Here is a 14,458-nt window from a genome sequence, read left to right as displayed (position 1 = left end):
TCATATCCATAACTCATTAGCTTATCTGAGTAAAAGGCATAGCGTAGTCTTTACTTTGTAGCATGAGACTGTGTCATGGAGTGCCGGAGTTAACTAGTCCTAGGTGCTGGAGTAGAAATGGGAAAGTGAAGCTTTCCACAGGAAATGTCCTTGTCATTTCTCTTCATGTACAAGCCAGATGACAAGTATACAAGATGAAAGTTGACAAACATTGTGGGAATACCACAAAATAAGTCAATGTCTCTTTGTGTGTGTGTGTGTTTATTTTAGAAACAGTCTAAGGTTAAAGAATAAGCAAAGCAGTGAGCATCCTTCACCTCCACGATTCTCTACCATCTCTGTCTCTTTTTGAGACTTCATGGAGCCCTGCTGGATGCCTTATGACCAATACTTTCCTTTGCTGAGGCTGGGCCAGGAAAAAGTCTTACCTAGAGAGGACCTACCTGCAGACAGCTCCCCCACAGATACTCAGTGTTAAACTATTATCATCTATCTGTCTGTTTAGATTTGTCATCTATATGTCTACCCATCTATCTTTTTGTCTATAAACTCAAACACCAAAGAGATAAATCTGCAAGCATTCTGTAAGAGACTTTTCCACACACACACACTTCGTAGTCTTATTGTGGATTTTGGACTAGTGATTTCAAAGAAAAAATAAGCAGGCTACCAAGATGAGACTTGATAGCCTATGACCATACAGTGGGGGAGGAGGGTCCCCCTTGTTCATAGACCTAGGGGAGAAGAATAGGGTGAAGGAGGGAGTGAGGGAGGGAGGAATGGGAGGATACAAGTGATTGGATTACAATTGAGTTGTAATCTGAATAAAGTAATTAAATTAAAAAAAGAACTCATTCCTCCTGTGTTCAGCTGCCCTTGACATCTAGGGAAAAATGACCCCAGATCTCAAAGAGGCATTCCAGAGTCTGCACACACACACACACACACACACACACACACACACACACACAAACAAACAAAACACTATGGGATTCTCTTGTCTTGCCTCTTTTTCTGTTAACCTCCTAGAACATTTTAAATAATTTTGGTCATAGTTGACAAATGAGCCAACATAATTAGATAAAACTCATGTTTAAGTTATTGGCGACTTTCTGGAAATCTAATGAAGGATTACAGATGCCAGCCTAAGATGAGCAAGAAGGTTTTACTCTGTCCTGCTATTTCTCAGGTACCAACTATCTCATCTACTGATGTCTTTCCTCATCGCCATCGCAGGAGAGAGCCACATCTAGGGCCAGCAGGTGTCCTCACCTTATGTAAATCTTCCCTTAGCCTTTGTCTTCTAAACCCTAAGCTTCTTAAAAGAGGTGATGCTGAGGTGGGGGTCTCAGTGGGGAAGAGGATGGGGGCAGATCAGTAAGAAGGGCAGGGAGCTCCCTGATATGACTTGTGCAGGAAATAAAGCTTCTGTGGAAGATCTAAGAACACACATGGTACCTTAGTGCTCCAGCACAGGCTGCGTTGGGGCAAGTGGCATCTGTAGGGGGTGTATTAGCTGTTTAGAATTACGGAATGTCACAGTACTAAGAAGCTTGGGGAGGAACATGTGTGGGGCTGAGAGGCACAAGATTCTTTTTCCTGCCCTAGGGTAAACTCCAGTAATGACGAGAACTCCTCCCAGTGCTAAAGAATTCAGCACTTATGTTCTCTGAATTTGATTTAGATTTTACTAAACAACGTAACTTGTGGGATTTTTTTCCAGCCTGGAGCTATGCAAATAAATGCATAGAGAGAGTTTCATTAACCTAGCCAGAGTGCAGGTCAGGGGACTGGGTGCAGTCTGGAGGAAGTGGCAGCAGGTCCATGGACCCGCTAAGTTGTCTTGCCAAGTGAGGCAGCTGTGGTTCCAACACTCAGAATAAACAGAGATGCTCAGACACGCTCTAGGCACTTGGAAGCCTGGGATATGGTCTTCTGCGCTCTGCGTGTGGACTGCCAGGCTGTTTCCTGTTAAAGCTGTACCTCTTCCCCCTACACAGGTACCACAGTCCCTGCGCTGCTGAACAGCACTTCCAACCAGCTCTGCCTGCATTTCCAGTCGGACATCAGTGTTGCAGCCGCTGGCTTCCACCTGGAATACAAAAGTAAGATCAACCTTTGCTTCTGCTGGGGCATAGGCACACCTCCTCCCCGAGAGAAACAAATCCTGCCTGCATTAAGCGGTGACATATTAGTGTTCCAAAACTCCATCTAAGACCTATGTAAAATCAAGTTTTACAGAACATCGGCTACACGGAGGACACTGTCTATAAACAACTGACTGCCAGAGCAATGCCCAAGATAGTATCTGGGATAATTAGATGAACCAACTGTGTTTTTAGGCTGTTTGTATTAGGAAACACATGCCAGCGGTTTGTAACATGATTGGTTTTATGGGTAACAACAGATATTCACATTAGCATTCCCGACCACAGAATAGGGTCGTATCACTAGATAATGCCATGGGGCTTTCTCTGTGGACTCTCATAGGTGTCAAAACCAGACCTAGCAGAGAGCAGGCATTTCAGAGCCCATGCTGGCGTGTTACTCATTTTAATTGGAAAGAGACATCACAGACGAGAAGTTGACCTTTATAAAAATGGATGTGAGGCTGCATTCATAGTCTGATAAATGGGACAACAAAGGTCAAACCCACAACCCCCGCTGCAGTGTTGGGGCAATTCAGGTGAACCTTGTAAAAGTGAAGTGTGGATTTCCAGGAAAGTGAGGTTGTTTTGGGATGTGTTTTCAGTCTCTGAAATGGCTTGATGTTGGTATTATCTCCTCTAATAAGTGGTTGCAAGTGAGCAAATACGTGGGTTAGCTTCAATAAGTGATTTTTAAAATTGAGATAAACAGTTTGCTGAAGTGTAATACATGTGTTTCCAAAAGGCCACATTCCAGCTGATGATAAATATTCATCGCCAGCCGCCAACCACAGGCCCCGTTCACACTCTGCTTAAGCCTCCCTACTTATTATAGGAATTTGCATGCAAGTGTGTTCCAGTTTATGTGACTAGGGCTAAACTAGTGACGGTGTAAAATGATCCTGCAAATGTTATTTATGTTGAGTAGTTCTGGAAAATTCTGATACTTTGATCCATCCTATGAAGTTTCCGCAAAGAGCAAATGCGCCGTGCTAGCCAGTCCATTAATGTCTTTGTCCTGTTGGAAGTGATCATTGTTCTCAGCCCTGAGAAGTTCTTACAGTTTCTGGATTTCCTTTTTCTTTTGGGGGAAGGAGATGTTGGTAACATAATTAGTCTGTGACTATTGGGGATAATTATCTACTTCGTACATATACTGTAGCTCTATTAGCATAATTGTCTCCATCCCAGGATATTCTGAGTCAGTATGAGTCTCTAAAAGAGAGACCAATTTCCTTCCATCTCCCAATTGAAATGAAGCCTCTTCAGGAAACCAAGGTCTTATGTGAGAATCCAAGACCATAATTAATTAATGCGTTTGCTTTTTATTTGACCAAACACGATGCTACATTTGGACATGGACTATTCCAGTTAGCGGCCTTTGTGGCTGATGCTAGGGTTGTTGTTGTTGCTGCTGCTGCTGTTGTTTTGTCTTTTGTTTTATCTCACATCATTTGTGTATTAAAAGAAATTCAGCTATTTGCTCTGATTTTTCATACTTGTTTGAAAACAGGTATTGAATTAGCCTTACCCCTCAAGATAGTGCTGACTTAAGTTGCCAACAATCACTAATAGTTTAATACATTGAAATATTTCAGCATGTACAATAAAACTTATATTTGCAAATCTCTGTAAAAATCTCTAAATTCATGTTTTTAATAAAATATTTATCCGTAAAATTAAAAGAAGAAAGCAACTCTTGGAGCATATGCCATGCCGAATCTACTGGAACTCTGTCTGTCCTCAGACAGTGCTGTATTTTATTTTATTTTTTATTTTTTGGGGTGGAGAAATCAAAGCAGAAAACCTGTCACCACAGTCGTGACCTGGAGTTCAGAGACACAGCAAGCTTTTTGCTAAGAATATTCTTTACTGAGGCTTTGGGGTCAGGAGTCCCACCTGTCACTGGAAAGGGATGCTCACAGGTACCCCATCTTAGGAATGCTCATTCTACACACAAGACTAGGGCCAGGGTGAGAATGACTAAGAAGCTTGTTGAGGCTGAAACCTGAACCACAGTGTCTGTTGCATACCTGCGTCTAGAGAGAACTCCCTAGTCCTTGTGTGAAAGAAGACCAGGCCTTAGTCCAAAGGAGCACTGCAGAATTCTCAAAGCCAAACCACTCACATCTGAAGGCGTGGTACATGTAGTTCTAAGAGTGCATGGTTAACATCCACGATGCAGAGCATCCATGTGTATGTAACCTAGGAAACATGGGGGCATATAGCATCCCTGAGCACTTGAGTTTCTAAGAGTGAAGATCGGGGGAACCATGAGGTACTTCACCTTGTTCTTCTGCAAACTGTGGGCTAGGGGCTACAGTGCCAGCCCACAACAGAAAGCCTGTAGTGGGATGCACAGAACCTCTGTCTGGGTCCCTGAGCCAATGGGGACATGGCCCAGGCTTGGGAGGTTTGCTTAGGTAAAGCCAACAGTTTTTCTTAGGTTCTCCCTTTCTTGAAGGGACTCTCTGTGCCTCCTGTCCTCTTGAGGGGGGGCGGGGGCATCCAATAGAATTGAGGTAGTTCACCCAGATACCTCAGTGTTGAGATAAGTTCAGGAAGGTTTTAATTTTATACTTCAGGTTTTCCTTGTTAAAATAAAAAGAGATGTCTTTTTTTTCTGATTCTTACAGTTCACATGGATGGGGCTTCTAAATTACTCTCGGTCAGGGGTGTTTGTGATTTAGATTTTCTTAAATTGCTGTTGTTGTTGTTTTTTTAAACTGTGCTTGGGATTTTTAAGGGTTTAAATTGCTCTAGGTTAAAAGCTTTAAGTGAATGCTCTCAGGGAAGCTTTAAAATTCTGCAAGACCTTAATTCTTTTGAAGTAGAAAGTAATAAGCCCTTTAGCAGTTGTAGTATCATGATGGAATATTGGCAAATTGACAGTGTGGGTTAGCTCCATCATTACAACCCTTATATGTATGTATACACTAACCATCCTCACTGACGGGCTGAGCTTAAGCAAGAGTGTCACAGTACAGCAGGGCGCTAGAAGGTTCTCTGTGTCCCCAGAGATGAGTTCTGCACGCCCCACAGAGAGGCTTTCAATCAGCTTCCGTCCCTTACCCCTGCCTACCTAACCTCTTAGTCATTTATCTCTATTTAATCATTTCCTGACTCACAAGGTCTTCTGGAACAATTTTCACGGCCAAAAATCTCCCTATAACCTGCTTTTAGGTGTCCTCTGTCTCTACCAGAAATGCTTTCCTGAATATTAATCGAAATCATTACACCTCCCCAGTCATATCCTAACTGCATTGAGGACCTTGACATCTTTTAAGTAGCGTAGGTTCTGGCTTCTTTCTTATATCCCAGAGAATTTCATAATAATCTTCTGAGACTGTGAGGTCTACCAGATAACCATAGGCTTTCTAACACTTTTTGTATGTGTTACATGCAGCCCAAAGGACTACTCACACATGAGTTTGTTCCTAGCTGCAATCTTTGGGCATTTAAAAAGCATGAAGTTCAATGTAAGTATACCATCTAAGTCAGTTCCACAGTTGTCCTCCTTGGCAAAGAGACTGGGGTTTCCCATACTGTTCCATGCTGGTCTTTTGGAATCTCAGGTCTAAGCAGGTGTGAGAAGAGCAGAGGCCAGGGTGGATTGGATGAAACTGAGCCCTGCACTTAGACGGCTGTGGACTGTCCCCTGTTGGCTCAGGCAGAATCTTCCATGTACTTCCTAGCTGGAACCCTGGAGTACCCCTTGCAGGAATCGTCAGCTCTAGTACAAAGTCTGCTCCTCTCTCCCTCCCTGATCGTGCCTCAGGGGATGCCCCCATAAGGAAGTGGCTCTCAGGATACCAGCAAGTGCTTGTATTCTTTAGACTCATTAGACACTAACATGTGTTTGATCATTTTTCACCTAGAATGGCCTTTACCGAATATGTTCCATGCCATCTTTCACCTTTTCTGGGAAATGGTGGCCTCCCCCTTACCTCCATTGCCAGTTATGTGCACACATCTTCATTGTTAGCCTCTGTTATTTCAACTTCATAGACAGAGTAACAGGATAGATATGACCCCTGTTTATGTCACCTTTAGGCCCCTGAACCTTTTTAATGGCTACTGACTTTGCCAAGCATCTTGAAGCCATATAACAGAGTACTCGGGTGACGTGTGATGGTATATTTCAGGGATAAATAAGAGTCAAAACATGACCAGTAAGATACACCCACAATGCTCCTTTGTTTTTAACCTGTAGAAACAAGTGAATGACATTGACTATTGGTTTGTTTTTACGTAAATTAATTATCAGAGGATGATGGCCAGTTGTGGTAAATGCTTCAGAAGACATCAAGGGGCCCAGAAGATTTTGTTTCTGATATTCCATTTTAAACGAAACCTCTCACAATTATTTTAACATGAAAATGTGTTTGAGGTTTTACACATGTAAGACCTGCTTCAAGTGTTCTGTTAGTGCACAGAAGGCATGGGATAGTTTAAACTTTATTTACCAAGGGTTTACCCATCCTAGGCCTCTGGGCATGTCTGTTCTTGTGGGGTAGAGCAGAGGTCTGGGATTCCTATTTTGATTATACCCAGACTAACTTATTGTTTAAATAGTGTAAATTAGTGATCTCTGACTTCAGAGCTACAAGTAAGGTAGACCAGGAGTGCAAGATCTTCTTTTGCTACAAAGTGAATTTGAGACAAAACAGGGAGGCATAAGACCCTTCCTCAAAAACAATAGTGTAGAAAATTAATTAATTGAAAAGTTACACACATTCATAAACACCATTCAAAGTATAAAATATCTTTAAGACCCAATAGTTTTATTTCATTAATGTGCTACCAAGTTCTTATTTGATTAAATAACAAAGTTGCCTTGAGTGTGCACAGTTGAAATATTTGTTTAGTAGTTGTGGCAAGAATTGAAAGTGCCTTTAATGTGCTCAACTGACTTTGAGCAATATCAGGATCCAACGTGCTACATTATTAAACATGTTGTTCTGATATGAGTGTTACTCATTGCCATAAGCTATTAACCATAAAGATGCTGACGTTCTAAGAAGGCACAAGCTAGCATCAGGTTTCTTCAAGTCTCTAGAACAGTAACTGTCACACATTTGCACTGACAGTGATCGAGTATTCATCCTAAGTACACAGTATCACAATTTGATCACACAGTACCTCACTATAGATCCTGGGTAAGGAACTCGTCTTCGGACAAGTGTATTAAGTTGTGTTGGCAACAAGGAAGCTTTCATGGATGGCTTGAGATAAGCAGGCACATCAGACACATCTATAAATATGCTGGTTACTTTGTGCTGTGGTTTGGATGAGAGGTCCCCCACAGTACGAGCATTTGGATACTTGCTCTTTAGTGGGTGACTTTGGGGAAGGCCTAAGGGGTCTCTCCTTGCTAAAGGAGATATGTCACTTGGGGAGAGCTTTGAAATTTCAAAAGACTCTAACCATGTCATGTGTGTTGTCTCTGCTTGAAGCCTTTCCTTTTCGCCTTGGGGGAACATGAGCTCTCCGCACGGCTCTGGCCACTGCTGCCACTGCCACCACCATGTCTGACTGCTGCTGGCTATGCTTGCCTTCCCTGTGTGATAGTGATGGGCTCTTTCCCCTCAAAACATTAGCCTAAACAGGCCCCTCCTTCCGTTAGTTACTTTGGTCACAGTGTTTTGTCACAGCAATAGAAAAGTAACTGATGCAAAATACTAGCCAAAGATCTAATAAATAAACAGAAGAGGCATGCCAGATATTATAAGACAAAATAAATGTACTAGAATCCCGGATGAATTTTGTTAAGACGCTGTTTCAATGAATTGTGTTACTTCACTCAATATATCTGCCTGGCCAGGTGGTCTACTGAGTGAGGAGGATTTCAATTAAATCTACATATCTTACAGTTGTTTACTTTTATTTTAATAGACTGAGGAGACTACTGAATACAGATTTTCACTGAGTTTACGTTAAGTCCATGTATCAAATGTCTACATTTTATTTGATTTTTTTCCCCTATTAATATAACACACCCTGAGAACCTATCACGGCTGTGGTTCCAGACAAAGCCTGGGCCTCTTACTCAGAATCCCTGACACCGCAGTAAGTGCCTGAGCGGGTAGAATAATTTTTGTGTAATTGAGGGAAAGTTCAAGTGTAGTGTTTGACATTTAACAACCCTCGCTGAGTCTAATGGTCTGACTGTTCTGAACCAGCTGTCGCTCTAGTAAGCATAAGTGGAGCGATTCTGGAATTTGTGATGGATATAGCTCCATAGCAAAGACAGCTGGCGAGGCTGTATTTTTAGCAGTCGTCCCCTTTCATGCAAAAGTGTGACAAATTTAACCAGCACGCCCACCTAGTGGCCATGTGGAAAGTAGAAAAGTAGGAGCTTTAATTTCTCCCACAAAGTGGGGACAATTTCAGATGTATGTCTGGTGACTGCAAAGTTGTTCATTTTGGTTCATTTGTTAAAATATTGTTTGTCACTAAAGAACACCCGGTTCCATAACATTAGCTAATCTTAAAACATAGAAGATTATTATTTAGCAGAAAAAGTGATTTTCAGGTAGTGACTAAGTTTCTTTAGGCTGAATTTGTCACCACTTTATCTATTATTAAATAACAGATGCAAACTATTCTGCCCCACGTAGTGTGCTTCATGGCAGATGTGTGTTAACTGCTTACACCAGTGTTGGTCACTCTGACATGCATCACAGGCTGTGTATTAAGCCACATAAAGCTCATTTCTCACAATCTTGGGGCTGCAAGTCCAAGATCGAGGCGTTGATAGAGTCTTTGTTTGTTGACATCCTACATGTTGGGATTGCAGGTTCTGGGCAGGGCTCTCACAGCACGCATCCTTCCTGTAGTAGCACTGACTCCGTTCTGAGGATCAGTGTCATTCTCATCCAACTCCAGTCCCCTTCTAAAGGGCCCAATTTTAAATCATACAGGGTGTTAAATGTCAACATGTGAACCTTAGAGGGACAAATGTGCATCGCCTAACAATAGGAAACAAGAGGAATAGGAACAGAAGAAGAAGGAAGAGGAGGAGGAAGAGGACGAGAAGCAAGAAGAGGAAGAGGAACAAGGGGAGGAGAAAGAGGAAAACAGATTTGTCTTCAAAGGTTCTTAGTCTGAAATAGAGACATTTGATCAAAAGTAATTTCAGCATAAAAGTAGAACTGTGCTACAAGGCTTGGCCACTCATTACTCAGTGCCACATGACTTTGGGTGTAGACAAACTTTGCCTGGATAAATCAGTAATCACGGTTCTGCCGATGAGGGTGTTGGGACAAGAAGCCCTTTCCAAGTCCTGTGCACACCTCACCTCCTCATGTTGCTAGTGGTATTGCGCAAACCACTTAGGTCCTAACACCAAGGGAAGCTTAGAAGCCCAAGGTCGAGTAAGGTGAGAAATAGCCCTTCTGTGGTCTGTGCAGAATTAATCTACATGTCATTAAAATGCTACTATTCTCTGTGGCACCTTAAGAGAAACTGGAAACACAATCCCTAGACTTCCAAACGGGCCTAAGATCTAAAAAAATCAGAAGGAATAATAATGGTATTTGTTACTTTTGTCAAGACTGACAATGTGCTACAGATATGACATCTTTTGGGTCCACATATAATCTAGAAAATCAATAAAAATATCTTCTGTTAATGTACATTATTTTAAAAATTTTAATTTTATTCAATGTACATTGTTTTAATAGTGGAGTTTATGGATTATTTTTGTTTAGACGTTTGTCTCTATAAAGAGTGTGGTATAAAAGTCTGCGTGTACATGGTGATACTTATATCTGTCTATGTGGTCATATTACCCATCTTTCAGACTCACCTAAGTCGAGTTCTGACTTCTTTTTTTTTTTTTTACCTGTCTACCAGTGCATGTTCATGACTTTCATGCAACCTTTGCTTAATGAGATTGTGGTTGATAATGGCCCACATAGGCTCACAAGGAATAGCATTATTTGAAAGGATTAGGATATTTGGCCGTGTTGGAGTAGCTGTTGCCTGATCGGAGGAAGTGTGCAATTCAGGGTAGGATTTGACGTTTCAGAAGCTCGAGCCAGGCCCCGTGGCTCACTCTTTTTCCTGCTGCCTGTGGATCCAGATGTAGAACTCCTGACCCATTCTCTAGCATCAGGTCTGCCTGTACACTGCTATGCTTCTCACCATGGTGACAATGGACTAAACCTATATTCCAGCCCCCGTTAAGTGTTTTCCTTTATAAGGGTTGCCATGGTCATGGTGTCTCTTCACAGCAATAGAAACCTTACCTAAGACAGAGATATCACTGATTATCAGCAAAACTTCTGTTTTAGAATGCACAAGGCTGACAGATTCAATGAAAAGGATTTTTCAACAGACATGGGGATACACACCCAGCATCAAACCCTATAATCAACCAGTAAATTTGAACTCACATCTATCTGTATTGTACAGAAGAACTGTTCTCTAATTATAAATGTTCTTCTCCTTACAAAAGCGCTACAGCTCATAAGCATGCTTCAGTTGAAAGTATTATCAACCTAAAATGCATGGGATATTTCTGACCTAGTGCCAGCTGTGTACCCTCCCGATCTGCCAGGACCTAGGAGTTATGCAGCTTCACAACAAACAAATTGTCTTACCCTGTATCACCAGCCATAGGAAAACATCAAAATTCGAAGTTAACAGTGTGGTTTCTAGTGAATACACATTGGTTACCACCTCATGAATCAAAAAGTCCCTATGGTGAAACACTGCCAACAAAGACCATTTGTATTTAGAATATAGCATGGGTGGCTTTTTCATTTTTCTTTTCAAAATTAAAACATAGCCTTTTGTGTCCAAATAGTGTAATGATGACCCACCTGTGTATTGGATTGCTGTGTGCATGCGTAAGTATGTGTTTATGTCCTAATTAGCTTTAGTTGTCAACTTCATGTAGCCTAGATCAGTGCTGCTCAACCTGTGGGTTACAACCCCTTTGGGTAGAGCAATTCTTTCATAGGGGCCCCATAAGGCCTTTGCGTATCATATATTTACATTATTATTCATAACAGTAGCAACATTACAGTTATGAAGTAGCAACAAAAATAATTTTATGGTTGGGGGTCACTATAACATGAAGAATTGTATCAAAGTGCCACAGCATTAGGAAGGTTGAGTACCTCTTGCTTAGACGTATGTGGGAGGAAGGTCTCCATAGAGGAACTACCTAGATCCGACTGTCATTGTGGACATGTCTCTAGGGATTGTCTTGATTATTGATTGGTGCTAGATGGGCCAGCCCACTGTGGGTAGCACCATTCCATCGGCAGGAGGTCATGGGCTCTTTAAGGCAGCTAGCTGAACATGAGCCTATGCGAATCTGCAAGCAGCACTCCTCTGTGGTTTCTGCTTTCACTTCCTGCTTTAGTGCCTGCCGTGTTATCCCTCAATCATAAACTATAACCTAGAAGTGGAAACCAAATAGATTCCTTTCTCCCTGAAGTTGCTTTCCTTCTGAAGGTTTTATGAGAACAACAGAATAAAGCTCGAAGATTGTGCTTTGACTTCCCTTTGGCAAATACTCCAGTCTGAGTCTCTCCACTTGGATCTACTTCTCCCTTTTTTTTTGTTTTGTTTTGTTTTGTTTTTTGTTTTTTGTTTTTTGTTTTTTGTTAAGGTTTATTGTTGTTTTAAGCTCCTCATACAGAGTAACATGTTCAAGGTAACCTGTGAATTGTAAAGACTACAAGCCAGGCCAGTGTCAGGGAGAGCAATGGTCAGTTGAGAAAAATCCTTTGAAGTCATCTGGGTTTGTGACTTCTGGAGGACCTAGATATCCTACACTATATGTTTCGATTAAAGCAGACGTTTGTCATGTGCCGTCCATACTTTTCACTTCTGAGCTGCACATGAACTCACTCTGGTTTTTTTTTTCTGCTGGGTTTTAAGGACCAGCCACAGTGCACCCCAGGGGCCTGATGGGCTATCTGCTCACCTCCGGCTCACAACATTCACATTTTTATGATCAGCAGTAGGTCAAGCCATTAAACTCTACTTTTGGTCAAATTAGAACACTTATCTTTTTAATGGCTTTGCTTCATGGTCTTTGCTTCTATAGGCTAGATTCATGGACGTTAAAAAACATCCTCCCCCCATTCTGAATCAAATTGAAACTTTATATATCAGTGCTTTTTAAAAGTCCAAGTTTTAACATCAGAGTGGACAGAATAATACATTATAAAACATCTCAATGTGTTAGCCACCTCCCCCCAGCACAAATGGTCATGCGGTCTTCAGATTTATGAGAACCATCATTAAGTTGTATCCAAGGAGATCAAAGAACCTGGCTGTTTATGAACCACCTTCAAGTGAAATCCCTCACTAGGTGTTCCACATCAGCATATATGATGTCAGTTGTAAGTGCACCATGATCAGACAGGGATAGAAATTCTGCTAAAAATCTTGTAAATGATTTTCCAGTGTCTTTTCCCTAGATGTTGCTACCTCTGAAACATTAGTAGAGAATTTTTCTACCATTCTGTTATGTTTAAAATAGTCAACTTAAAAATAATATTTAGTTACTTATTTGTTTATGAGACAAAGTACCATTATACAGCCCGCTGGCCTCAAACACTCAGTATCTCTTCTTCATCCTCCTGTGTGCTGGGCTTGAGGAATGTTATAACACCATGCCTAGCTTAACCAGTGTTTAGGTTGTCCTTTCTATATTTATGGAGTTCTTAGGCATCAGTATGTCTAGTGAAAGACTCACACATCTGTGTGGCCTTCCAGCACTCCTGTGATATATCTACTCAAGCCTTAACCTGAGACACAGTCCAGTCAGCTCAGGCAAATATCACTCTCCCAACTCCATGTTGCTTTGGTAAATAGCATCTTCACTCACCTGTTGTGCACCAAGATGCTCAGGCCTGGCTTAGACTCATCAGTGAGAGCCACCCTGCCTGGTGCTGTCATACCACTTTTATTTCATATTTTGGTTATTAATTGCATCTTTAAAAACAAAGAAACAGATAAGTGGGAGAGCTGGCAACCATCCCTATTTAAATCAAGAGTTTACATTTTTAGTTTCTAACATATACAACTGCACTGTGATACTGAGATGGAGGAAAGGAATGGGGCCGCTTCTTTCTACATCACAAATATATTGGTCTCTTTGTGGAAGATTCTCAGTCCCACTATACTGTGCTCTAATGATGGCTTTGTGTTTTGATATTAGCTAGCAAACAAGGTACGTTTCCTGTGGTGATAGATAGCAATGCTACCTTGTTCAGAGCATGAATTGTATTTCAGTATAGAATTTAAGGAAAGGGAAAAGAAACTCAAGTAATATGCAATAGCTGCATATAAACCTATAAATCAATGCATAATAAAGTATGTTTTAAAAAGGAAAACATCACATAGCACGCATAAAGGGAGGTGATTCAGCTGTTGAGATTTGATATCACTCCTTGTCATTTCAGTCTCAATAATCTTCACCAGTTTAATTTCAGTAAAATTTCCTTCTTCATTTTGAGCATTCTGTAATACTAAAAACTTTGATCTTGGCCTTGTCTTTTGAAATTGTGACTTATTTCAAAATATGGCTGTCGTAAAATCATCATAAATTATACCCCTTAGTGTTCCAAACTTTAATTAGGTATTCTTCTATACTATTTTATTATATTTTTGAGTGAAAATTTTAAAATAAAGCTACACACATACACGATGGTCTTGCTCATCGTTAGTGTGTGTGGGGGTTTAAATGTAGCTGTGATTTCCTGTGTGATTGCCTTTTTTATGTTTGGCGGTTTTATCTTTTATGAAAAACCTTAAATGGCTTGAAAATCTGTGTTAGAAATCCAGCATATTGCTTGCTAATGCAAATTGTGTTTTATACTTTTAAAGACAGCTATTTAGGGAAAAATCTATTTCAACTTAGGAAACATTTGTGGTATAACTCATAGTACTTCTCTCATATGTAGCAGCCAGGTTCCATGATATGAAGTATTTCAACAAGTTCATGTATTAGCCCAAGCTCAACAGCAGGGTCTTGGATGGGCAATCCCACCAGCAAGGAATGTCATTTCAACTCTGTCCTCCTCCCAGGATTTGGGGCAGGAGCACTGATCTCTGGATGGTTCAGGATGCATGGCTTGCAGCCTCAGAGTCAGAGTAGAGAAAACACACTGTCATCTTGTGAAAGCCACATCATCTACTAGCACAGATTAGATGAGCCAAACACTTCCCTTACGTGTTTGCTATTGGCTGGAAGGCTTTCCTGGGTATCAGAGCAGGGAGCATCAGTCTCAGTGGCTATGGTAAGCATAGACATCACTTCCCTTGATAGTGTCTGCTCTTTCTAA

At 41.1% G+C, this 14,458-nt stretch overlaps 1 protein-coding gene across 2 annotated transcripts in view; it reads left to right on the top strand.

The window, feature by feature from the left end:
* The window catches only part of CSMD1 (CUB and Sushi multiple domains 1), a 1,521,983-nt gene that overhangs the window by 1,380,023 nt on the left and 127,502 nt on the right, over positions 1-14,458 (top strand). For both annotated transcript variants that reach the window (XM_084758080.1, XM_084758079.1), the window contains exon 37: positions 2,001-2,105. In XM_084758080.1, coding sequence (XP_084614206.1) covers positions 2,001-2,105 — 105 coding nt within the window. The remainder of the gene's footprint in view (positions 1-2,000; positions 2,106-14,458) is intronic.

The sequence above is a fragment of the Acomys minous genome (assembly GCF_964271855.1).
Source record: "Acomys minous genome assembly, chromosome: 15".
NCBI lineage: Eukaryota > Metazoa > Chordata > Mammalia > Rodentia > Muridae > Acomys > Acomys minous.
The sequence above is the reverse complement of the archived record's forward strand: the minus strand, read 5'-3'. Positions and strand labels throughout refer to the sequence as shown.